This window comes from Salvelinus sp. IW2-2015, linkage group LG6.1 (assembly GCF_002910315.2).
Source record: "Salvelinus sp. IW2-2015 linkage group LG6.1, ASM291031v2, whole genome shotgun sequence".
Classification (NCBI taxonomy): domain Eukaryota; kingdom Metazoa; phylum Chordata; class Actinopteri; order Salmoniformes; family Salmonidae; genus Salvelinus; species Salvelinus sp. IW2-2015.
The window spans coordinates 26830847-26856507 of NC_036845.1; the positions used below are offsets into that span (position 1 = coordinate 26830847).

At 41.2% G+C, this 25661-nt stretch overlaps 1 protein-coding gene across 3 annotated transcripts in view; it reads left to right on the plus strand.

Annotated features, from left to right (window-relative positions):
• LOC111965370 (5-hydroxytryptamine receptor 4-like) overlaps positions 1-25661 on the plus strand; it is a 196773-nt gene that overhangs the window by 121613 nt on the left and 49499 nt on the right. For 2 of the 3 annotated variants that reach the window (XM_023989524.2, XM_023989523.2), the window contains exons 5-6: positions 2405-2558; positions 13931-14505. In XM_023989524.2, coding sequence (XP_023845292.1) covers positions 2405-2558; positions 13931-14505 — 729 coding nt within the window. Of the gene's footprint in view, positions 1-2404; positions 2559-13930; positions 14506-22536; positions 22593-25661 lie in introns of all 3 variants that reach the window. The other variant, XR_011480064.1, reaches the window with a different exon arrangement.

Sequence of the window (25661 nt, forward strand, 5' to 3'; positions counted from 1 at the left end):
TGTATGTCAGAGCAAAAACATTTTTACACTTACATTTTACATTTTAGTCATTTAGCAGACGCTCTTATCCAGAGCGACTTACAGTAGAGTGCATACATTTTTATTACACTTGTTTTTTTGTTTGTTTTACATACTGAGACAAGGATATCCCTACCGGCCAAACCCTCCCTAACCCGGACGACACTATGCCAATTGTGCGTCGCCCCCGGATCTCCCGGTTGTGGCCGGCTGCGACAGAGCCTGGGCGCGAACCCAGTCCAGCCTGGGCGGAACCCAGAGACTCTGGTGCGCAGCTAGCACTGCGATGCAGTGCCTAGACACTGCGCCACCCGGGAAAAACCAAACCACAAGGTCGAAGGAATTGTCCGTAGAACTCCAAGACAGGATTGTGTCGAGGCACAGATCTGGGGAAGGGTACCAAAACATTTCTGTGGCATTGAAGGTCCCCAAGAACACAGTGGCCTCCATCATTCTAAATGGAAGAAGTTTGGAACCACCATGACTCTTCCTAGAGCTGGCAGCCCGGCCAACTGAGCAATCGGAGGAGAATGGCCTTGGTCAGAGAGGTGATCAAGAACCCGATGGTCCTCTGACAGAGCTACAGAGTTCCTCTGTGAAGATGGAGACCCTACCAGAAGGACAACCATCTCTGCAGCACTCCACCGATCAGGCCTTTATGGTAGAGTGGCCAGACAGAAGCCACTACTCCATAAAAGGCACAACAGCCCGCTTTCAGTTTGCCAAAAGGCACGTAAGACTCTCAGACCATGAGAAACAAGATTCTCTGGTCTGATGGAACCAAGATTGAACTCTTTGGCCTGAATGCCAAGCGTATGTCTGGAGGAAACCTGGCACTATACCTACGTTGAAGTGTGGTGGTGGCAGCATCATGCTGTGGGGATGTTTTTCAGTGGCAAGGACTAGGAGACTAGTCAGGATCGAGGGAAAGATGACAGTTAAAAATACAGAGACATCCTTGATGAAAACCTGCTCCAGAGCGCTCAGGACCTCAGACTGGGGCGAAGGTTCACCTTCCAACAGGACAACGACCCGAAGCACACAGCCAAGATAACGCAGGAGTGGCTTCCAGACAATTTTCTGATTGTCCTTGATTGGCCCAGCCAGAGCACGAGCTAATCTAACATCTCTGGAGAGACCTGAAAAATAAAGGGTCTGAATACTTATGTAAATGTGATATTTCAGTTTTTTTTTTATACATTTGCTAAAATTGCTTTGTCATTATGGGGTATTGTGTGTAGATTGATGAGAAAAAACAACAACAATTTGATCAATTTTAGAATAAGGCTGAACGTAAAAACCAAACCACAAGGTCGAAGGAATTGTCCGTAGAACTCCAAGACAGGATTGTGTCGAGGCACAGATCTGGGGAAGGGTACCAAAACATTTCTGTGGCATTGAAGGTCCCCAAGAACACAGTGGCCTCCATCATTCTTAAATGGAAGAAGTTTGGAACCACCATGACTCTTCCTAGAGCTGGCAGCCCGGCCAAACTGAGCAATCGGAGGAGAATGGCCTTGGTCAGAGAGGTGATCAAGAACCCGATGGTCCCTCTGACAGAGCTACAGAGTTCCTCTGTGAAGATGGGAGAACCTACCAGAAGGACAACCATCTCTGCAGCACTCCACCGATCAGGCCTTTATGGTAGAGTGGCCAGACAGAAGCCACTACTCCRTAAAAGGCACAACAGCCCGCTTTCAGTTTGCCAAAAGGCACGTAAAGACTCTCAGACCATGAGAAACAAGATTCTCTGGTCTGATGGAACCAAGATTGAACTCTTTGGCCTGAATGCCACCAAGCGTCATGTCTGGAGAAAACCTGGCACTATACCTACGTTGAAGTGTGGTGGTGGCAGCATCATGCTGTGGGGATGTTTTTCAGTGGCAAGGACTAGGAGACTAGTCAGGATCGAGGGAAAGATGAACGGTTTAAAATACAGAGACATCCTTGATGAAAACCTGCTCCAGAAGCGCTCAGGACCTCAGACTGGGGCGAAGGTTCACCTTCCAACAGGACAACGACCCGAAGCACACAGCCAAGATAACGCAGGAGTGGCTTCCAGACAATTTTCTGATTGTCCTTGATTGGCCCAGCCAGAGCMCRGACCTAATCTAACATCTCTGGAGAGACCTGAAAATAAAGGGTCTGAATACTTATGTAAATGTGATATTTCAGTTWTTTTTTTATACATTTGCTAAAATTGCTTTGTCATTATGGGGTATTGTGTGTAGATTGATGAGAAAAAACAACAACAATTTGATCAATTTTAGAATAAGGCTGTAACGTAACAAAAAGTGKAAAAAGTCAAGGGGTCTGAATACTTTCTAAATGCACTGTAGTTCCCTCTACCCCATCTCTTATAATAGTGTTTCCTCTCATTCTCCAGGTACTATGCCATCTGCTGCCAGCCACTGGTCTACAGGAATAAGATGACACCACTGAGAGTGGCTCTTATGTTAGGAGGATGCTGGGTAATCCCCACCTTTATATCCTTCCTACCCATAATGCTAGGATGGAACAGTATCGGAATAGACCATTTGGTGAGTAATAACACATTTGTCTGTGTCAATGTGCATAAACACTTTAGATATTTGATAAACCATTCAGTGGAACAGGATCAAATTKAACTTTATATGAAACCACATTAAGTGTTTTGTTTAATGTGCTACCTACATGTATATCATAACTAATTCCATAGGATGTCAATGAGACAAAGAAACACCTCCACACAACCAAAAGGGTTTTAGTGTATATCTGGTCAACGTGCTGTAGGATATGTGTAAAGCTCTTTCAGTCTATCACCTTTTCAGACTTGCTTTAGTCTGTGTCTAGGATAGGATACTGAGTACGTAATAAGCATGTCGTCCAATCTGAACGCATTTTGTCGTCCAATCTCCCGCTACTGCTCATAATAAAACAATGGCTGTGAGTGAAAGCTCAATGAAAGGCATTGGCTGAATGATACTGTGTGATAGTAATGCTAAAACGAAACAGCAGGGAGTCTGGATTGAAATGTCAGACCCAATTCTACTATATACCAACCCAAAACAAATGGACTGGGGGGGAAAGACTGATGTAATGAAAAGCATGGGTAGAGAGTCGGTAACTTCTTATAGTCATGAATAGTCACGAGCGCTACGCTTATGTTTCTCTGGAAGAACTTTAGATTTGTTGAAACGGAGGACATGTTCAGCACTGTTGCTACTCTTCCTAGGAGTGGCCGTCCTGCAAAGATGACTGCAAGAGCACAGCGCAGAATGCTCAATGAGATTAAGAAGAATCCTAAAGTGTCAGCTAAAGATTTACAGAAAGCTCTGGAACATGCTAACATCTCTGTTGACGAGTCTACGATGCGTAAAACACTAAACAGGAAAAAGCCACTGCTGTCCCAAAAAAGTTTGCAAAAGTGCACCTGGATGTTCCACAGCGCTACTGGCAAAATGTTCTGTGGACAGATGAAACTACAGTGGAGTTGTTTGGAAGGAACACACARCACTATGTGTGGAGAAAAAAAGACACAGCACATCAACATCAAAATCACATCCCAACTGTAAAGTATGGTGAAGGGAGCATCATGGTTTGGGGCTGCTTTGCTGCCTCARWACCTGGACAGCTTGCTATCATCGACGGARAAATGAACTCCCAAGTTTATCAAGACATTTTGCAGGAGAATATAGGCTATCTGTCCGCCAATTGAAGCTCAACAGAAGTTGGGTGATGCAGCAGGACAACGACCCAAAACACAGAAGTAAATCAGCAACAGAATGGTTTCAACAGAAGAAAATATGCCTTCTGGAGTGGCCCAGTCAGAGTCCTGACCTCAACCCGATTGAGATGCTGTGGCATGACCTCAAGAGAGTAGTTCACACCAGACATCCCAKGGATATTGCTGAACTGAAACAGTTTGATAAAGAGGAATGTTACAAAATTCCTCCTCACCATTGTGCAGGTCTGATCCGCAACTACAGAAAATGTTTGGTTGAGGTTATTGCTGCCAAAGGAGGGTCAACCWGTTATTAAATCCAAGGGTTCACATACTTTCCCCACCCTGCACTGTGAATATTTACACGGTGTGTTCAATAAAGACATACTGTATACGTATAACTGTTTGTGTGTTATTAGTTTAAGCAAACTGTGTTTGTCTATTGTTGTGACCTAGATGAAGATCAGATCAAAYTTTATGACGAAATTATGCAGAAATCCAGGTATTTCCAAAGGGTTCACATACTATTTCTTGCCACTGTATCTCTCATTCTAATAATACTTTTCAGGCATGAACTCTGATTTAAGGCCAGGCACCACAGGCTAATAGGGATTTTTTTATTTCTTTACTCTCATCAGACTGAAACTTTACCAGTTGAAAGTATACATACAAGATATTATTGTATTACATGTTTTATTTATTGTAAAATTTAAATATGCAAATGAGTCAAGCCGGCCTTAAATATGCACTAATTTGCATATTATGCTAATCTGTTTTTCAACACATAGCTTCAAGGCAGACTGTTTTTTGTTGTTTTATTGTGATAAGACACTCAATGGTCAGAMTTTTACAGATCAGTTATTCAAAATATTGTAATTTCATGGAATTATTTTTAAAACACTTCACATGTATGATGGATGCATATTTTGCATATATTTACACATAAAATGACACTTAAAATCAAAACGATGACAAGATATCTAAAAGAGCCTCTGTAAAAGTCTGCCTATAAGGCCTAAGAACCTGTGTGTGGAATAATRGGAATGTACATCCTTTGAAGACAGAGAAAAATKAATTGGCGCACCGGGAACATGTCATTTTGAGCAAACCAAATCAAAGTTTATTTGCCACGTGCGCCGAGTACAACAGGTGTAGTAGACCTTACAGTGAAATGCTTACTTACAGGCTCTAACCAACAGTGCAAAAAAGGTATTAGGTGAACAATAGGTAAGTAAAGAAAAAAAATCAACAGTAAAAAGACAGTGAAAAATAACAGTAGCAAGGCTATATACAGTAGCGAGGCTATAACAGTAGCGAGAGTAGTCGGGCTGATTGAGGTAGTATGTAAATGTAGATATGGTTAAAGTGACTATGCATATATGGTGGTGGGTGGCGGGACACAATGCAGATAGCCCGGTTAGCCAATGTGCGGAGGCACTGGTTGGTCAGGCCAATTGAGGTAGTATGTACATGAATGTATAGTTAAAGTGACTATGCATATATGATAAACAGAGAGTAGCAGCAGTGTAAAAGAGGTGTTGGGGGGGCACACAATGCAAATAGTTYGGGTAGCAATTTGATTACCTGTTCAGGAGTCTTATGGCTTGGTGGTAAAAACTGTTGAGAAGCCTTTTTGTCCTAGACTTGGCACTCCGGTACCACTTGCCATGCGGTAGTAGAGAGAACAGTCTATGACTGGGGTGGCTGGGGTCTTTGACAATTTTTAGGGCCTTCCTCTGACACCATCTGGTGTAGAGGTCCTGGATGGCAGGCAGGCAGCTTAGCCCCAGTGATGTACTGGGCCGTACACACTACCCTATGTGTAGCTGTACCAAGCAGTGATRCAACCAGTCAGGATGCTCTCGTTGTCGCAGCTATAGAACCTTTTGAGGATCTGAGGACCCATGCCAAATCTTTTTAGTTTCCTGGGGGGGAATAGACTTTGTCGTGCCCTCTCCATGACCGATTGCCTATAAAGATAGGTTAATGCAATTAAAATGTACTTTCCATAAACATGACCATTTACGTCACATGAATTAAACTCTTATTCATATATCACTTCTAAACTGACAAATAAACATCAAACATACCTTTTTACAAATACATTAGCACGTTTAATACATTTGTTTCAAGCAATAGAGAATATGCTTTGAATGCTGGCCTGTTCAGCAAATATGCATTTTCATATCACTTTGCTCAATTTGTCACATACAATGATTTTGTATGGCTGTTGAAATGTGCAGAACATTAATCAGCTATGCCTGCCCCATATGTAAGRMCCTCTTTGAGTTGTTGCTGTTGACGCTTTACTTTCTTGACTATGTCATGGGACCTGCGCCTACGCTTGGCACGCTCCATTGAAGCAGCATCAGCTCTCACAACTCCTCTCTGATTGCTCCAGTTTCACCAAAGTGCTGACAAGCCACAATGTCTTCATCACATTTGGTATAGCAGTGGCTCCCTCRTTGAACGTGGCTACTGCAATACTGGCTGCTCCGTCAATGCGGCTTTTGCCCAACACAGTTTTGGGGCATCGCGGMCATATTACAGAGTTCAGCCATTCATTTGCATTCTGGGTTCCTCCGTGCTACATTCTTTTGAGGACGTTATCGTTTGACATCCTGTGATATACAGGTACCATTTTCTGTGCAACCTCTCTATTAAAAAATGTATGGCCTCCAAGGTTTTTGTGACAGGGTGGAGCTTCACCATTTTCTATGGCTCGCTGGTACCAGCACCAATGCACACACCTATCCCGTAGTTGGAAGTGAATCCTCTCTTGTGCCAAGGGCCATCGAASGATACATGAATGTCTATRATGGCATCCTCATCCTCCTTCAGCAACTCTGCTATGYCTGGGTCTATATCTGCGTATATTGCTCTTTTAATTATATTTGCAGCACTCTCCATTGACTGTAGCCCTCTCTGAATCTCTGCAACTAAAATGGGGGGGGGAAAGCACTTATTATGTCTGTCGACATTACAGACATAACTGCAGTGCTAAATATCAGCATGTTGCCCTATGTAAATATTAGCATATCAGCATGTATTYCCTTTATGTAAAGGCTACAGCCCTATGGCACTGTAGGMCTATGTGACAGTCTCAWTGTATGGTTGTTTTCATATCACTCTGTTTTGTTAACTTTGAATACATTTKCTGGAGCAAGGAAATAAATAGTATTTATACACAGCAAGTCACTGACAATAATGGGYTACTCTCCCTTTTTATTTACCTGTCATTCTCCTGTTATGTCTCTGAGCTGAGAAGAAAGGAATGAATCCCTAGGACTTTGCTTATTTTCTTTAGAGCTGCATAACCAAGTCGAAGTTCATAGGCTAGAGAAGAACCATCCTCACATTCATATCAAATGCCACATCTCCCCTGGAGCACTCCTGCAGCCTGGAGGAAGTGTAAACACTCCTCCTAAATGCATCACGATCACCTTCAGTCTGMGCATTCTATCATGACATAATTACAGAATCACTAGTTGGTGAAGTATATGGTGATTGTCAGTAAAGTGTTTAGACACTTAGGGCAAATCAAATCATGTACAAGTTGGTTTATTTGAGACTGCTGTCTGGTTGATCGCTGCTAGTTGTCATCTTCATCACAACTAATTTGCGTCTCAACGCGCTGCTGCGGGCTACCTCCTTTTCCTCCACTACCTGTACTGCCACTGCCTCGATCGGCGGATCAGGCAAATGTTTTCTTTCATTCAATGCTTTTCTCGCAGTGGCTAACTGAGATCGTCTATTTTTATTCACATATTGTATGTATATTCTTCGAGATCATTTTGTCTCTCTTTACGTTGATTCTTCGCGGGAGATATTTTCAAACAAGGAAGTGCTGCGCGGCACATGATGCATTTTAACCAATCAGGTTACCGGAAAGGGCCTGTAAATGCCAGTAACAAATCGGCTGTCAGGAAATTACTAATCTTTCAGCCCTCAGACAACATTTTAATTTCTCTCCTAAAATTAAGAGAACTAAAAATATATTGAATAATTGGCTACAAAGAGATCTTTCTATACTTGGGAGAGTACTTCTGTCCAAGGCAGAGGGACTGTCTCGTTTTGTGTACCCCTCATTATCGTTATGTGTAAATCCAGCTACTTGTAAAGAGATCAATAAGACCTTTCTTGACTTCATCTGGAAAAATAAGTCTCACAAACTAAAAAAAGATGTCCTTTCTAACAAGAGCCGAAGGCGGTCTAGAAGTGTTGGATTTTGTTGACATAAATAACACTTTCAAGATAAACTGGTTGAAAAAATGTTTGCTCGATACTGATTCAATATGGTATTTCATTCCAAATAATGTGTTTAATAAATTGGGAGGTCTTCAATTTTTACTGAAATGTAATTATATTCCTGAAAGATTACTGCTAAATTGGCTAGGTTTCACCAACAAGCTTTACTGGCCTGGAAAATATGTTTCCTGCACAAATTTTCCCTCATAAAGCTCTTTTGTGGAAAAATTCAGACATAACTGTAAGGAATAAGTCATTGTTCTACCCCAGCTGGCATGAGAGGAATATTGACTTTGTTCTTGATATTTTCGACAACAAGGGTAATATTCTCACATATGAACAAATTATAACATTGAAAGAGTTTCCAATACCTTTCAGAGAGTTTATTTCTGTGATCAAAGCCTGTCCCAGTGGTCAACTACACTTATGAAAAGTCATCTTAATTTTGGGAATGATCACAAAGTTTATCCAGAACTCAGATTGGAAGGCGTGGGCTTACTTGAGAAATCTTGTTGTAATAAATATATAAGACAAATTCTTCATTCACAAAACCAACTTACACTGAGAGGAAAGTTTTTCTGGAACATGCTTATTCCTGACATTGTCTGGAAAAATGCATGGTTAAGGCCTTACAAATACTGTATACCAAACAAAGTTAAGGAAGTGCACTTCATAATTGTACATAAAGATATATCCATGTAATTCTATGATTTCCAAATTTGTGGCTATTGTGATATCTGCGTTTTCTGTGAAAAAGAAGGTGAGAATCTTGTCTCACTTGTTCTTTGAATGTAAATTTGTGTTCAGAATTTTGGGAAAACCTTGCAAAGTATTAACATTTAAACATTATGAACACTGCCTATAATTTTAACATAAAATATATAATATGTTACTATTGCAATGAAAGCAAAACCACTGAAATGATTGTAAATTTTTTATTCTTGTGCCAAATACTTTATACACAACAAAAAATTCCAAAATTTTTACCAAATTACCAATTATATCTGATTGAATTTAATTATCTTATTAAAACACTAACCCTAGTGAATAACAACAAGAATAACATCTTCATGAATCATTATAATAAGATATTTTCAGAGTGAATATAATTGTACTTAAATTGTTTATTTTTTGTATTTTATTTGTATTTATATTTTTTGTATGTTTGAGCATTGTTAATACCTGTGTTTGGTTTGCTAGACATGTTTGATGTAGCAATGTAAGTTGATTTTTGTATTATGAATAAAATAAATGTATTTAAAAAATAAAATAATAATAATAATAATAATAATCTTTCAGCCCTATGTCTACAAAGAATATAGACGTGTATGGACTATATGCTCTGGAAAACAAGCTTTTGAATGATATATGATTCAACATGGAGAGTTGTAAAAATAGCAGTTGGAGTTATACATGAAACATGCTATCAAGAACGACATTTATGGTAGGTGTAGTTGACGGAGTTGGGATAAAATGATAAAAATAAAATATTTATATACATTATTGCCGATTTATTTGTACATTTTATGAAAGTATGGAAGTTATAGTTGCAACATCACAGTTTTTGCCTGTGTTGCCTGGCATTAAGATTATCTCAACATTGTGTTTACTAATCATCTTATTTGGTCCATTGTTGAGTATGTGTACAGTACCAGTCAAACTTTTGGACACACCTACTCATTGATTTGGGCGATGAGGCCTGGCTCGCAGTCGGTGTTCCAATTCATCCCAAAGGCGTTCGATGGGGTTGAGTTTAGGGCTCTGTGCAGACCACTCAAGTTATTCTACACCGATCTCGACAAACCATTTCTGAGTGGACCTTGTTTTGTGCACGGGTAATTGTCATGCTGAAACAGGAAAGGGCCTTCCCCAAGCTGGTGCCACAAAGTTGGAAGCACAGAATTGTTTAGAATGTCATTGTATGCTGTAGCGTTAAGATTTCCCTTCACTGGAACTAAGGGGCCGAGCCCAAACCATAAACTGCCCCAGACCATTATTMCTCCTCCACCAAACTTTACAGTTGGCACTGTTCATTGAGGCAGGTAGCATTCTCCGAGGGCAGACAATTTTTACACGGTATGCGGTTCAGCACTCAGCGGTCCATTCTGTGAGCTTCTGTGGCCTACCACTTCACGACTGTGCCGTTGTTGCTCCTAGATGTTTCCACTTCACAATAACAGCACTTACAATTGTCCATGGTGCTCTAGCAGGACAGAAATTTGACGAACTGACTTGTTGGAAAGATGGCATCCTATGACGGTGTCTCGTTGAAAGTCCTTGAGCTCTTCAGTACTGGCCATTCTACTGCCAATGTTTGTCTATGGAGATTGCATTGCTGTGTGCTGGATTTTACACACCTGTCAGCAATGGGTGGGGCTGAAATAGCTAAATCCACGAATTTGAAGTGGTGGCCACATACTTTTGGCCATATAGACCACCTGGAACAGCAACCATTCTCTACCTTACGGGTGCATTCTATCCGGTTAGCTCATGGGCATAGAAATCAGACTGAATAGAACAGGCTTACAAACCTCTAACCCTGGCATTTTGGCTGGTCAACTCATGGGTAGACTTGCCTGGTATTTTATTTTATTTGTCACATGTTTCATTAACAACAGGTGGAGACTAACAGTGAAATTCTTACTTAAGGGCCCTTCCCAACAATTCAGAGAGAGAGAAAATAGAGAATAGATAACATAAAAGTAATAGATAATATAAAAGTAACACATAATAAWACAATTAATAATAAATACACAATGAATAATGATAACTTGCTTATATAGATATGTACGTATAAGTAGATATGTACGTATAACTATGAATAATGTGTAATAAACAGTAACAGCAGCGTATGTGATGAGTGAAAACGTTGGTGCAAAAATGGTTAATGCAGATAGTCTGTGTAGTTATTTTGTTTACTATATAGCATTCTTATGGCTTGGGGGTAGAAGCTGTTCAGGGTACTGTGGGTTCCAGACTTGGCACATCAGTACCGCTTGCCGTGCATGATGCAATAATTTCCATGGTAATGTAGAATGTTCATTCAGATGTTGCTGACTGATGTGGCTCATGCAATGGAATGTATTTTTTGTAATCACAGCACAGATTGATGGGTACACTTCCTGCTTTTACATTATGCTTTTACTTACTGTTTTGCTCCTATGGGTACACTCACAATGGCCGGTAGTCCACCCATTATGCCATCATTGTCTTGAATGGGAACACCCGCTCTATTCAATGAGGGGATTTGATTAATCTGGCCTGGGTAGGTCACGCCTCCCAGGCGTGAGCCAGCACATGGAGTAATGAGTAGGATTCTGTGGGAAGATCTTCTCACATCCCCTCCTCGTCTCCTTTTCTAAACACATTGGATGAGAAAGCCAGAGGTCTTCTGGCTTTCTCATCCAATGTGTTTTGAGAAGGAGAGAAGACGCAAAGAGTATGCAATTGGGATCCGTGTGTTTGACATAACCGCAYACTCCTCAACTTTCCTGGGATCCAATGTAGCTACTGTTGGGGTCAGAGTAGTTAGTTAACTGTTGCCACCACAATGGCTGGGAGTACCCGTCGTTGGCCTCAACCTAGATGTTCTCCCCTCAGCATCCACTCCAGGGTGATCCGATAAGAGAGCAGTCTGTATTGTCTAGAGAGACAGAARATAAATACATACAAATGTTATATACAACAATCAGGAAAATAAATAGTCCTAGGCCTATGAAACATAAATATAACAGGCTCAGGGATCATTTAGCATATTCCAGAGCGAGTAGCAGTTTGGATTAAGTGCCTTGATCATGGGCGCATATACAGAYTATTCACCTTGTCGGCTCGGGGATTCGAATCATCAACGTTTTGGTTACTGGCCCAAAACTTTAACCGAAAGGCTACCTTCCGCAATGCTATCGACTTGATGGCTCTCTTGGTCTTGTATACTTGAAGACTGCATAGCCAACTCATTGTTCAAACGGTGTTAGTGGTCAGGTGAGGCTGTTTTTCTTCCTCTCGTGTGTGGGTTTACAGGCTGATTAGGATATTATTGGTATGAAATATAGACTGGCAGCCGCAAGCAACATGTTCTTCTCTACTACCACTATTGACTTTATACTTCTTACAATGTTTGGTAATATAAATGATTGTTTTTGTAGACCCAGATTGGGAGGTGCGCGTCCCATCACATTCTATTTCTATAGCGCACATCCACTCGTTCTAGACACTGTTGACCTAGCCAGCGTGTCATCATTGTCTGACAAAACTTGAAGGGGACTACAGTAGCCAGTTACATTATCGGATGTAGGCAGGATACTTGAAAATATAGTTGGAAAGGTGCCATTAGGTAGGCTATTTATTTTCATCTTAGGGAGTAATATAAATRTCCTGTAAGTAATATTAGCCAAAACATTTACTCTTCAGAGAGCTTCCTATTTGGAGCGTCAGGTGTGGCACGTTGTTTCCAGTTGATCCTCGGCATTCTGGAGAAATTCTTCAACACACTATTGATGATAGACAAGAAATCGGAGTGTTTAGTTACGTATGCRCCATCTTCTGCTGCATCGCCAGTCTGATGTTCTACCTCCTCCGTTCTCGGAATACGATGGTCCCATTCTGGACAGCCGAGACATTCACTGTCTGTTGGGCGGGAGTAGAATCAGCTTATTACCCACGTCTAAATAATCAAACAATGGACCTAAAAACTATCTGTGGTACTGACAAATGACTAGGTAAGTGTTATAAAGGGCCAAGAAGTATTTTTAGGTGAACTTGCCTTTTAAGTGACTTTGAACAGCGTATGGTAGTAGGTGCCAGGAGCACTGGTTTGAGTGTGTCAAGAATTGCAACGGTGCAGTTTTTTTTWACGCGCAATAGTTTTCTGTGTGTATCAAGAATGGTCCACCACCCAAAACACATCCAAACAACTTGACACAACTGTGGGAAGCATTAGCGTCAAGATGGGCCAGCATCCCTGTGAAACGCTTTTGACACCTTGTAGAGTCCATGCCCCGATGAATTGAGGCAGTTCTGAGGGCAAAAGGGGATGCAACTCAATATTAGGAAGATGTTCCATCATACAGATGAATATTACAAGTTTTAACAGATAGACCAATATTATTTATTCAATATTGCCTCCTGAGCCAGGACCAGCTAATATGTTACCGACTGGGMACAGACGTCAATTCAACATCTATTCCACGTTGGTTCAATGTAATGTCATTGAAATGATGTGGTAACAACGTTGATTCAACCAGTGTGTGCCCAGTGGGTAGGACGCTAGCCCAGTCAAAGCTGCCTCCCCAATGCAGATGTAGTTCCTGTTGATAAAAAATTAAAATATGCGTTGCGCATATCTATCGATGATAGTGTCATTTATTTTCTGCTGACAGAGCTCAAAACGCTTTGGATTCGTAGGCAGTAGGCACAGATGTGATGTGACAGTAGCCTGAGGTTCTGGCAGGGTGCCGATAGAAGACAGTGATGAATGATCAGTTCAGAGAACCTCTTCTTTCCCAGTCTGAACCTAGTCAGTCTGCTCAGGAAAGAGCATTGATTGGAGATTGGTTTGTGCACTGTTCCTCATTGCACTCATACTTAAGTTTCATTGTTTAGAAAATCAACTTAATCATCAGTAGCCTACAGGACTCCACTGTAAAATGGTGGACTACCCTGACAAGCTCATCCTCTTACCATGGAAATAATTAATTGCCACAATTTGTCATTGAACGGTATTGTCCTCATCCATATCAACTTGTCATATCATACACCTGTTCTCAGAATTATTACTGTACTGTGTTTGTGAAACTAAAGTTCCATGAACTGACACATTAACTATGTATGTATGTATGTGTTTTTCTTCTGTGTGTGTGTGTGTGTGTGTGTGTGTGTGTGTGTGTGTGTGTGTGTGTGTGTGTGTGTGTGTGTGTGTGTGTATGATATGTGTGGTGTTACCACATCCCAACCCCTTGGTAGATAGAGGAACGGAAGTTCAGCGGTGATGCAGCCAACTCGACGGCGTGTGTCTTCATGGTCAACAAGCCCTACGCTCTGACGTGTTCCGTGGTGGCCTTCTACATCCCTCTGGTTCTGATGGTACTGGCCTACCAGCGTATCTATGTGACTGCACGGGCGCACGCACGACAAATCGGCGTGCTGCAGCGGGCAGGGGGCGCTGCCGCCTCGGCAGACAGCGCCGACCACCAGCGCAACCACCGCATGCGTACGGAGACCAAGGCGGCCAAGACTCTGTGCATCATCATGGGCTGTTTCTGCCTGTGCTGGGCCCCCTTCTTCATCACAAACGTGGTGGACCCCTTCATAAGCTATACAGTGCCCGACCAGCTGTGGGCAGCGTTCCTGTGGCTGGGTTACATTAACTCCATGCTCAATCCCATTCTCTATGCCTTCTTGAACAAGTCCTTCCGCCGTGCCTTCCTCATCATCCTCTGCTGTGGGAGAAAGCGTTACAGCGTCAGGCGGCCATCCATACTAGGGCCAGGGCCCCCCTGCTCGGCCACACAGATCAACGGCTCCACACATGTGCTCAAGTAAGTGCCCTCCTTACCTACGTACCCGAGAGCCACTCTCTAACTCTCTACAGCCCACAGATACTCTTCAGATKATGTTTGCCTCAGCTTGAGATTTTGTTATTAATACGTTGTTCCCAATGGTAAGGAATTGGGGTCTTGGGCAGGTGGATGAACTGTAGCTTACATGACCACCATGCACCTGCCATAACATTCCCACCATGTTCCAGGACCTGAGTGACATATTACTTTATTACTTTACACAGATTACCATCTACTGTACAATAGACTGTTTGCTTTCCCGTTAGACTTGGTGAGTTAGAGACTTACGGTCAGTCTCTGTCATGTTGCTTTAGTAGTACATTAAGCTCCTGTGTTATTACATTTGAGTCATTCATCCACCCAACTGTCTAATTTTAGAATTCTCAGACTATAATGGGAAACACTATAGCTCCGTCCAAACTGAGCATCATTTATTTATCCCCTTGGCTTCTTCTAGAGAGTTGGCCTGATGTATGTTGCAATACATGGCTATAATGCAGAGGGTCACTACTAAACCATTGCATGACAGGAAGTTCTCTCTTTTATTACTTCATTTACCCTATGACCAGCGGTCCCTGCTAAGTCCCAGCTAGCCCGTATCTCAGACAAGCAGCTAGTTCTTATGAAGATAMRGTCAAGTTGGCTACATTCCAACTCKCCATTGAAGCGCTCTCTCTTAAGGGAATCTCTATCTACTTGTGTTGCTGGAGTAGAATGATTGGGCGAGTCAAGAAAATAAGCCGTCATGATTAATGTGTATAATATTACTACCAATGAATCACTGATGCCCAGCTCTCCTCTCCTAGATCACTACTCTGGGTCATTAGACAGGTAAATGATGGCCATAAACATAGCCATAGCCATAGCCATTGTTGGTTAAGGGCTTGTAAGTAACCATTTCATGTGACAAATAATATTTGGTTTGATCATTTAGTCCATAACTGCTTTTCCCAGACAGAAATCTTACAAAACAAGAGACTAATTACACGATGTACTAATTCAGACGTTGTTGCAGGAAAACTAATGTTCCCAACKTTTCACTTTTGATGTGTTTATTTTGTTGCGACAGTTAGATGAATGTTATTGCTATAGCTGAGCGCTTGTGTTAAATCAACAGGAAAAAGACGCAGTCGATATGTTAACCGGCATAATGAAGAAAAACTGCTTCCTTAATATTTCTACAAGCTCATAAAGCAAAGCAAATAAGGAATAACAATTATGTTTAATAGATGGGGGATTCATTGTTTGAATTATTCATAGTGGCAACTAGTTAGCATGGTTTGTATTAACTCTGTGCTTTATGCATGGTTTGTTAGTGACATTTAGATGTGGAGGGTACAGGAGATACAGTTGCAGAGTTCAATAACACATACGTCTGTGTCACCATCTTGCAGCCACATCCATCTCTCAGGCGAATGGACCTCTGATGTGGTCAGTTAAGAATTCRATCGTTTTTCTTTTGTGCTGTTGTAAAATAGTTTACTCTGGGATCTAGACTAAACACAAATACCAAGTMATTTTTCGACAGGAAGGTTGCGTGTTCAAGGTTGCATGTTTGAAAAACATTCACTCCTGACAACCCTTTTGTTTGCCATAGCGATACCACTGGAATAGAGTTGTTAAGAAACAGAACACAGTACTGGGCCCCGTGACACCAACTATTTGAACTGGCAAAAGGGCTGAACATTAACAGATAAAAAAACATCCATCTGTGACATGTATTAACCCCTTACACTCGTGGGAAATGACTTATATGATAGGGCTACATTGAAATGTTTCTTACAGAARAAATCTGAAATACGTGTGCATAAACATTGTAGTAATTGAAAGGAAACAGTTTGGAGACGACGGGAAAAATKATTCGACCAAAGATGAGGACACAACAGTTCACCCGACTGACACAAGACTGAATCCAAATATTACACTGTTGATTTTATGTGCGTTTTACATTTACTGTACTTTTCAGGGCCGCCGGGAAAACGTGTGGCGAGGCGGCATTTGCCACAGCACTTTTCAATCAGCTGTGGCAGCGCCAAACCACTTTTGATTTAGTTTAGGGATGGATCGAAATGTACAGAATGGTTACCTGGAGGAAAATGGGGGAGGGTGATGCTTTATCAATTTCAGTCAAAGGGAGGGTTTAGTATTTTATCTAGTCCAGGGGAGGGTCATGTCATTTGTAATTGATGAAATGTTAATATGTCTCAACGAGGGCTTTGGGTTGGAGCCTATTTCTTCCTATTTAAGAAATAAGGTTTAGGCCTGTTTGACAGACAAAATTAGGCTATAGGCTGCTATATCCATAGATTTGTCCGGTCAATTCCTCTACCCACCATGCACTCTTTAAATAGCCTACCTCTGTGAAGGGCTTATTAAAGACAATTGCAAAAACCACAGGTCTTGTTAGCTTAAGATTTTGAAGAAGATAAAACGTGTCCGATTATATCAAGGGATCTATAACAGTGCTTTGGTCCGTGATGCTTTGCTAGAAACGAGCTGTAAAATCCCCTGGAAAGACATGACTCAGATGCATATGGGAATATCATTGTTTCGCTTCTTTGACATTCTATAGCCTAGCAGACAAAAAATGAAGTAATCTAATTCTATCACTATCAATTGATTAAGCTTTTCACTTTCTGTACAATAAAATATGTTTAAACCCAGACGGGGTTTAAGCTATGGTAAAATATGGAATTGGTCATACCATGGATCATTTAGCTATTTGATTTGGAATTTTAGGACCCCTTTAGCTATAAAAACAAAAAAAATATTTACAAATTATTTGATCTAATATTGAATTTGTCCTTTACTACTGTAGCCCATAGAAACASATTTTAAATGGAAAAAAAAGACAGTTCAAAAATGTATGATAAGGAATAAGGTTTTGAAGTGTCTGTCCTATATCTAGGAGATATAAGAAAACTCATAGAATATTTTAGATTTTTTGGACTATTTAACCCGTATTTTTGTAGGCACAAAACTACTGTGCCTTTATACTTCCATTCATTAGTATGGGTTACCTTCAGACGGGTCCCGTGACAAAACGCCATTGTGTTCGTGAGAGTCTCCCCTTTCCACAGTGGGGTCATAATAGTTTGTAGCCCAAACGGTTTGGACGCTACAGACAGACGTTGGCACATCAACGTTACCAATTTCAGACGAGTCCTGTGACACTTGTGGGGGTCCTAGAGCAAAACAGACAACACCATCGTGTTTGTGAGAGTCTCCCATTTCCATAGAGTGGTTATATTAATTTCGGACGCTACAGACGTTTTCGTGAGAAGACCAATTTTTGGGATGTCTCACTGTCTGACAAACACTTTTGTAGCTAGGCCACCTTCCACCTCAGATGCAGAAGACCGACATACAGTGCCTTCAGAAAGTATTCATACCCCCTGACTTATTCCATATTTTGTGGTTACTTATATATTTTTCTAACCCATCTACACACAATACCCCATAATGTCAAAGTGAAAACATGTTTTTAGACATTTTTGCAAATGTATTGAAAATTGTATGCAAAAATATCAATTTACATAAGTATTCACACCCCTGAGTCAATACATGTTAGAATAACCTTTTGCAGTGATTACAGCTGTGCGTCTTTCTGGGTAAGTCTCAAAGAGCTTTCCACACCTGAATTGAACAATAATTTATTATTTTTAGAATTCTTCATTGCTAGACAACCATTTTCAAGTCTTTCCATATATTTTCAAGCAGATTTAAATCAAAACTGTAACTCGAACACTCAGGAACATTCCCTGTCTTCGTGGTTAGCAACTCCAGTGTAGATTCGGCCTTGTATTTTAAGTGATTGTCCTGCTGAAAGTTGCATTCATCTCCCAGTGTCTGGTGGAAAGCAGACTGAACCAGGTTTTCCTATAGGATTTTGATTTTGACTGTGCTTAGCTCCATTCCGTTTATTTTTTATCCTGATAAACTCCCCAGTTCTTGACAATTACAGGCGTACCCAAAACAAGATCCAGACACCGCTATGCTTGAAAATATGGAGAGTGGTACTCAGTAATGTGTTCTGTTGGATTTGCCCCAAAGATAACACTTTGTATTCAGGACAAACTTTCGTGCCATGTTGCAAACAGGATTTATGTTTTGGATTATATTTATTCTGTACAGGCTTCCTTCTTTTTACTCTTAGGTCATTATTGTGGAGTAACTACAATGTTGTTAATCCATCCTCAGTTTTCTCCTATCACAGCCATTAAACTCTGTAACTATTTTAAAGTCAACATTGGCCTCATGGTGAAATCCCTGAGCGGTTTCCCTCCTCTCCAGCAACTGAGTTAAAGRACACCTGTATCTTTGATGTAACTGGGTATAACTGGGTATTTTCCATCCAAGTGTAATTAATAACTTCAACATGCTCAAAGGGATATTCAATATCTGCTTTTTTAGATGCCCTTCTTTGCGAGGCGTTGGAAAATCTCCCTGGTCTTTGTGGTTGAATCTGTGTTTGAAATTCACTGCTTGACTGAGGGACCTTACAGATAATTGTATGAGTGTGGTACAGAGATGAGGTAGTCATAAAAAAAATTGTGTTAAACTACTATTGCAGACAGAGTTAGTCCATGCAACTAATTATGTGACTTGTTAGGCACATTTTTTACTCCTGAACTTATTTAGGCTTGCCATAACACAGCGGTTGGATACTTATCGACTCAAGACATTTCAGCTTTTCATTTTTAATTAATTTGTAAAATATTCTAAAAACACATTTCCACTTTGACATTATTGGGTATTGTGTGTAAGCCAGTAACACACAATTTCTATTTAATCCCCTTTTTTTTTAACACCATGTGACCTGATTGGGAACACTCTGGTCCCATCATAGCCCATATTAAACCTTTTTAGAACAGAATCAGATTAATGACGTCTGGTTAGGTTACCAGATCAGGAAAAACTACGGGCCCAGATCATTTTTGGGGCCACTCCACTCTGGGACTTGTGGTTCCACTTCTGGTACCTTTCACTGCATTTTCGAAAACGGAATCTGAAAATACTCTGGATAAATTCAGCAATGTGATAACATTATTCCTGGAAAATGTGGGGTAGGTGTAACATCAGACAAAACATTTAGAAGGTTTTGAGTGAGAGGACTAACTTGTGTTTTCAAGTGGCCACACACCTCTCCAAAGTGTGCACAGTTCCTAAGTAATTTCAATGCACTTTTTTGACTCAAAGAAGATTCTTCAACTAGAAGTTTTTTTTTTTTTTGCTCTCCTGTCTGTGCCCTTGAGGAACTAGAGCAAGCACACTTGTTGTTTTGTTTGGAACACAACCCTGCCACAATTACTATTATCACAATCCAAAAACAATCCATTAGAAATCTCAATCTGGGTCAGGTGGGGATCATTTGAAAGCGTGTTCTATTGCCAACATGACTAGCTAAGCTATAAAATACGATATTACAGTGTTAGGCCTTCACAATGCAATTCGGGGAAACAGATAGTAATTTTGGTGAGCACAGAAAGGAGTCATGAGCACATTTAGGTGCGTGTGCCACAGCGATTTTTTTTTTGACGCCATGTCACCTCGTAACTGTACATCAAACATAGTGATCATAAACGTTGACACTGTATATGACATGAGTTTTATGATATGGAGATGTGACGTGCACATTTGGAAGCACGGGTGTTTGGCTTGCTTGAATGAATTCAAAGTGGTATTTATTATAATCCTCAACATCTCATCTTTCAAAATAGAAAGAGTCTTCTTCATTTACAGTATTTCCTTCACTCAGACAGCGAAAATGTTCTAAAGTTGCCCAATTAGAGGGAGGGATGGGGGAAACTTCTTGTCGTGTGAGGCGCTCAAGTTCTTAATGGCTGTAAGTCTAAGCCCCATACAGTGTTGTGAAGTGCAGAGCCAGAGGTCTGACTTCATTTATAGCATGTTACTATACAGCCACTGCGTTCCAATTTAGACMAAAAAAATTGTACCCAAATCTGCCATTTTCAACCTTTATACGTGTACGAGTGTAAAGGGCTACCTCAAGTGTGTAAGATTGTGTGTTTTTGTATGAAGTTATTTCAGAAAACTCGGTTATGGGTACATGTATGTTAATGTACCATTCAAGTAGGTATTGAATTTCTAAGTTAAGTGTTTAATGTTTTATAATGCAAATATATATTTTACCAACTTGGGGGCCGCAGTAAAGAGTGCTATTGTTGAAAGTGATGACAGGCTGTCCGTACTAACTGACCTTAATTGAAAGCATATACGTTTTTAGTTCAACAACATTCTCCTTCGCCACTGGAGTCTGTTCTGTAAACAGAACATGTTGAAAGTATCTCCAGATTGAAAAGTATAAATTACCATGAAATAATCTACACAATGTCCCTGCAAAAAATCTTTGTCTTCTGCTTGGGAACTCTGGGTGAACATAAATTCTGGAACTGTTTCCAAATGGTGGAGCTGTCAGCAGGTTACTCTAGTTGATAAACAGAGGAGTGAATTATGCTAGGATGTCTGTTGGTCGGGGCAGCTGTGGCGAGTCGTGAGGTGAGGCAGCTATAGACCTGGGAGAATGAGTTAAGTGGAAGGAACCCAGGCTAATCAGTGATTATCAAACACAGCAGAATTAAAACACAGGCCCTATTTACCATCTCATCCTGTCTTCAGTCTGTGGGGCCCTGCACCCAGACAGACTCTATCAATGCATCCTTCACTCTAATCTTTGACTAAAGTGAAGGATGCATTGTTAATAGATATATATAGATGATAATAAATAAATAAATATTATTATTATTATTTATTACATCTATAGCGATTTTCATAGAATCTGAAAGCGCTTCAAKAGCAAAAAAACAAACAAGCAATATATCATGACAGGTCAACCAATAGAGGCCAAGTCTTTGAAGCTACATCCGCCGAAGGTGGAGAGGGTCAATTCATGGCTTAAGCAAAGGGAGCTAGACAGAGGATGGTAGATGACGATGATTGCGATGGAGTCTGCTGATGATCTTGTATAGTCTTATTGCCACTGGACTTCTCCTCTTCCACTCTGTGTAGCACCTACTTGGTTGATGCCTCAGCAGATATGGGCGTCAGAAAGCTCACCACACAGAGTTCAGAATAGTAGCCAGTCGTCCTCTTTATGAGCCCTCTGCTTCAGCACTGCTGTATTCCTCCATCTCCCATTTCTCTTACGCGACTCAAATTATGTTCTCAAAAGATCAGGAATTGGCAGCCAGATGAAACAAAGATGGTATTGTTTCCATATGTGTTTTTCAAACAAAAGCTAGCTAGCCAAGCCAAAAAGTGTTAACCTGCCAGTCAATCTGCAAATCAGTGGCTCCAAAATKCCAGATATGTGCAATAAAAACTAAATGTTATCAAAAACACAAGAGCTGGAAAACAAAATATGTACACATTTACAGGAGCTCTGTGCTTAGGCTTCCACTAGGGCGCCATGTCAACGATATACATTTTATCCGTCTTGGCAGCCAGGTTTGGACACATTGCACCTGATTCCTGATAACTCCCCAAACACCTTTACCCAGATGTTAATAAAAATAAAACAGATGGGTAATAGTGTTAAATTCTTGCTTGGAATTTATTAAGTGCTGTCAAGGGGGCAAGATCCAGGCTCTAGTTGTATACTACGCAGGGTGCCAGGTAGAGATACTGGAGGAACACTGAAAGTTGTTGCACAATTTACACAAATTGGTTGAATTTGCTGCTGGTTGCACCACCACAGCTTTTGWAATAGCACTAATTACCACACCTAATGGGAAGAAAGGTTATATTGTTGGTCAAGTTTGGTATTTTGTTCTAGATGATTACCTCTGGTACYGTATGCAGTAAAATGGAATAGAACAGCATGAGTGAGCACAGCACAGTCCGCAATTATGTACTCAACTGAACATCAGCGGTAGAAAAATAAACGTATCAAAAAAGATTACATGRCTAAGTGATGAATTCCAAATGGGAACAAACTAATGAAATGAAAAATAAACACATTAACTCATAATTACCTTCTGTCTTTTGCAGGTAATTGGGTCGGTCGTTCCACCAATTCGATGCCTTTTGAGAAGTGTAACTTGGAAGTACGTAACTTTTGATTTCACCTMATTTTTACATTCTGTCATAGAGCACATGTTTTACTTCATATAAAAACGAATTTTGCCATCTCAAGAGGTTAAATAAAAAATGGTACTATAGTAAATGCCTATTATTAAGTGCCAAATAAAGTAACATGGTTGACCGTAACATGGTTGACCGAAACAGGGTTGACGATTTCATCTTAAATCAACCATAAATCCCCTCGTGACAGGGGGAATGGAAGCTTGTTGTGTGCAATAGCGACTGGCAATTGAATGCAACTTCCCCMAAAAATATCACATTTCTAAAACATTTCTAGCCTGTCAATCTAGCCTGTCAATCTATATTGATCTGTTATGCTCAACCCACTARGTTTTMCACCACAAAACAYCAGGCCAAAAATGGCCAAAAAGACTAGAACCAGCTCACCTAATTTTACACTATGATTAGACTTTTTTTWAATAGTTTCACCATTTTAAAACGAGAGTTCAGTTGACGTATAGTAACAGAGTTCAGCTTAAAATGAGGGACAGACATAATTGAACACTAATCAAATGAAATAAATAATCTTCAGAAATCAATTTGGTCAAGCACCAAAATAACTAGGGCTTTATAATGATGTTGAAACTCTGAAATGTTTTTGATTAAGTGGGTTGAAATCTCCCTAGAAGTAGGGTTGCAAAACTCCAGAAACTCTGATTCCGGGAACCCTCCAACTGGGATTTCGGGCAAAACCAGGGAATTTATTGAAAGCCTTATTTATCATTATTGCATGGAAACTATTTTAAAATTCTACTTAATTTAGAATATTTGTACACATAGAAAAAGTGTGATTTATCAAACAATCTTACGAGTGTCATACGCACAACGGTAGGAGATAACCATTGATAAAAATATAAATTGTTTTCAGCCATAGTGCTCATGCACGACCTTGGCTACTAGCAGTGGTTGAAAAAGTACCCAATTTTCATACTTGAGTAAACGTAAAGATACCATAATAGAAAATTCACACAGTAAAATACTACTTCAGTAAAAGTCAAAAAGTATTTGGTTTTAAATATACTTAAGTATCAAAAGTAAATGTAATTGCTCAAATATACTTAACCTGTTTGGGGTGCAGCCCGACACCGGTACACTTATGACAACATCCAGCTCAAGTGCAGGGCGCGCAATTCAAAAGCTATTTTTAAAAAATATTTAACTTTCACACATTAACAAGTCCAATACAGCATATGAAAGGTAGACATCTTGTGAATCAAGCCAACATGTCCGATTTTTTAAATGTTTTACAGGGAAGACAAAATATGTAAATCTATTAGCTAACCACGTTAGCAAAAGACACCACTTTCTAACACCATYAGTTTTTACCTCCATCACYAGCTATCACTAATTCGACCAAATAAAGATATATATAGCCACTAACCAAGAAACAACTTCATAAGATGACAGTCTGATAACATATTTATTGTATAGCATATGTTTTTTTTTGAAAAATGTGCATATTTATGGTATAAATCATAAATTACATTTCAGCTACAATCAGAAATTGCACCGAAAGCAGCCATAACATTTACAGACACCAACATAAATACCTAATTACTCCTCATAAAACATATCTGAGAAATACATACTGTGCAGCATTGAAAAACAGGATTCTTGTGATTCAGACAATATTTCCGATTTATTAAATGTTTTACAGCGAAAACAAAATGTAGCGCTATATTAGCATAGCCACATTAGCCAGTGTAATGGCTGTCAAAGTCGTTCTCCTCCTCAGACGAGGAGGAGCATGGATCGGACAAGATGCGGATTGATAATTGTACATGTTTAATGTAAATAACAAGAAAACACTACAAACTACAAAACAACAAACGTGACATACCTCAAAACAGTCCTGTGTGGTCCAAACACTGACACAGGAAACAAACACCCACAAAAGCCTACTGCCTATGGCTACCTTAAATATGGCTCCCAATCAGAGAACAAATGAATGACAGCTGTCTCTGATTGAGACCCAATCTAGGCAGCCATAGAAATAACTAGACAACCTAACAAACACTATCCCATACACATACAACACCATAGACTAACCAACACACACACACAATACAATGCCCACCCCAACTCACGCCCTGACCAACCTAAACATAATCAAAATAACATAAAAATAGGTCAGGAACGTGACATAACCCCCCCTCAAGGTGCGTCCTCCGAACGCACCACCAAAAGTCTAGGGAGGGTCTGGGTGGGCATCTGTCCACGGTGGTGGCTCCGGCTCTGGACGCTGTCCCACACCACCATAGTCATTCCCCGCTTCGTATCCCCCACCCAATGACCACCCTCCAACTAAACCCACCTAACTGAAGGGGCAGCATCGGGATAAGGGCAGCACCGTGATAAGGGGCAGCACCGGGATGAGGGACGGCAGCTCCGGGCTGAGGGACGGCAGCTCCGGGCTGAGGACGGCAGCTCCGGGCTGAGGGACGGCAGCTCCGGGCTGAGGGACGGAGCTCGGGCTGAGGACGGCAGCTCCGGACTGGCTGGCGGATCCTGGCTGGCTGGCGGATCCTGGCTGGCTGACGGCTCTGGCTGGTCATGGCTGGCTGACGGCTCTGGCTGGTCATGGCTGGCTGACGGCTCGGCTGGTCATGGCTGGCTGACGCTCTGGCTGGTCAGATCTGGCGGAAGGCTCTGGCTGATCCGGTCTGGCGGAAGGCTCTGGCTGATCCGGTCTGGCGGAAGGCTCTGGCTGATCAGGTCTGGCGGAAGGCTCTGGCTGATCCGGTCTGGCGGAAGGCTCTGGCTGATCCGGTCTGGCGGAAGGCTCTGGATCTTGGCGGAAGGCTCTGGCTGATCCGGTCTGGCGGAAGGCTCTAGCGGCTCCTGTCTGGCTGACGGCTCTAGCGGCTCCTGTTCGGCGACGGCTCTGTAGGCTCATGGCAGACGGGCGGCTTTGCAGGCTCATGGCAGACGGGCGGCTTTGCAGGCTCATGGCAGACGGACAGTTCAGACGGCGTTGGGAAGACGGGCAGTTCAGGCGCCGCTGGCGAGACGGGCAGTTCAGGCGCCGCTGG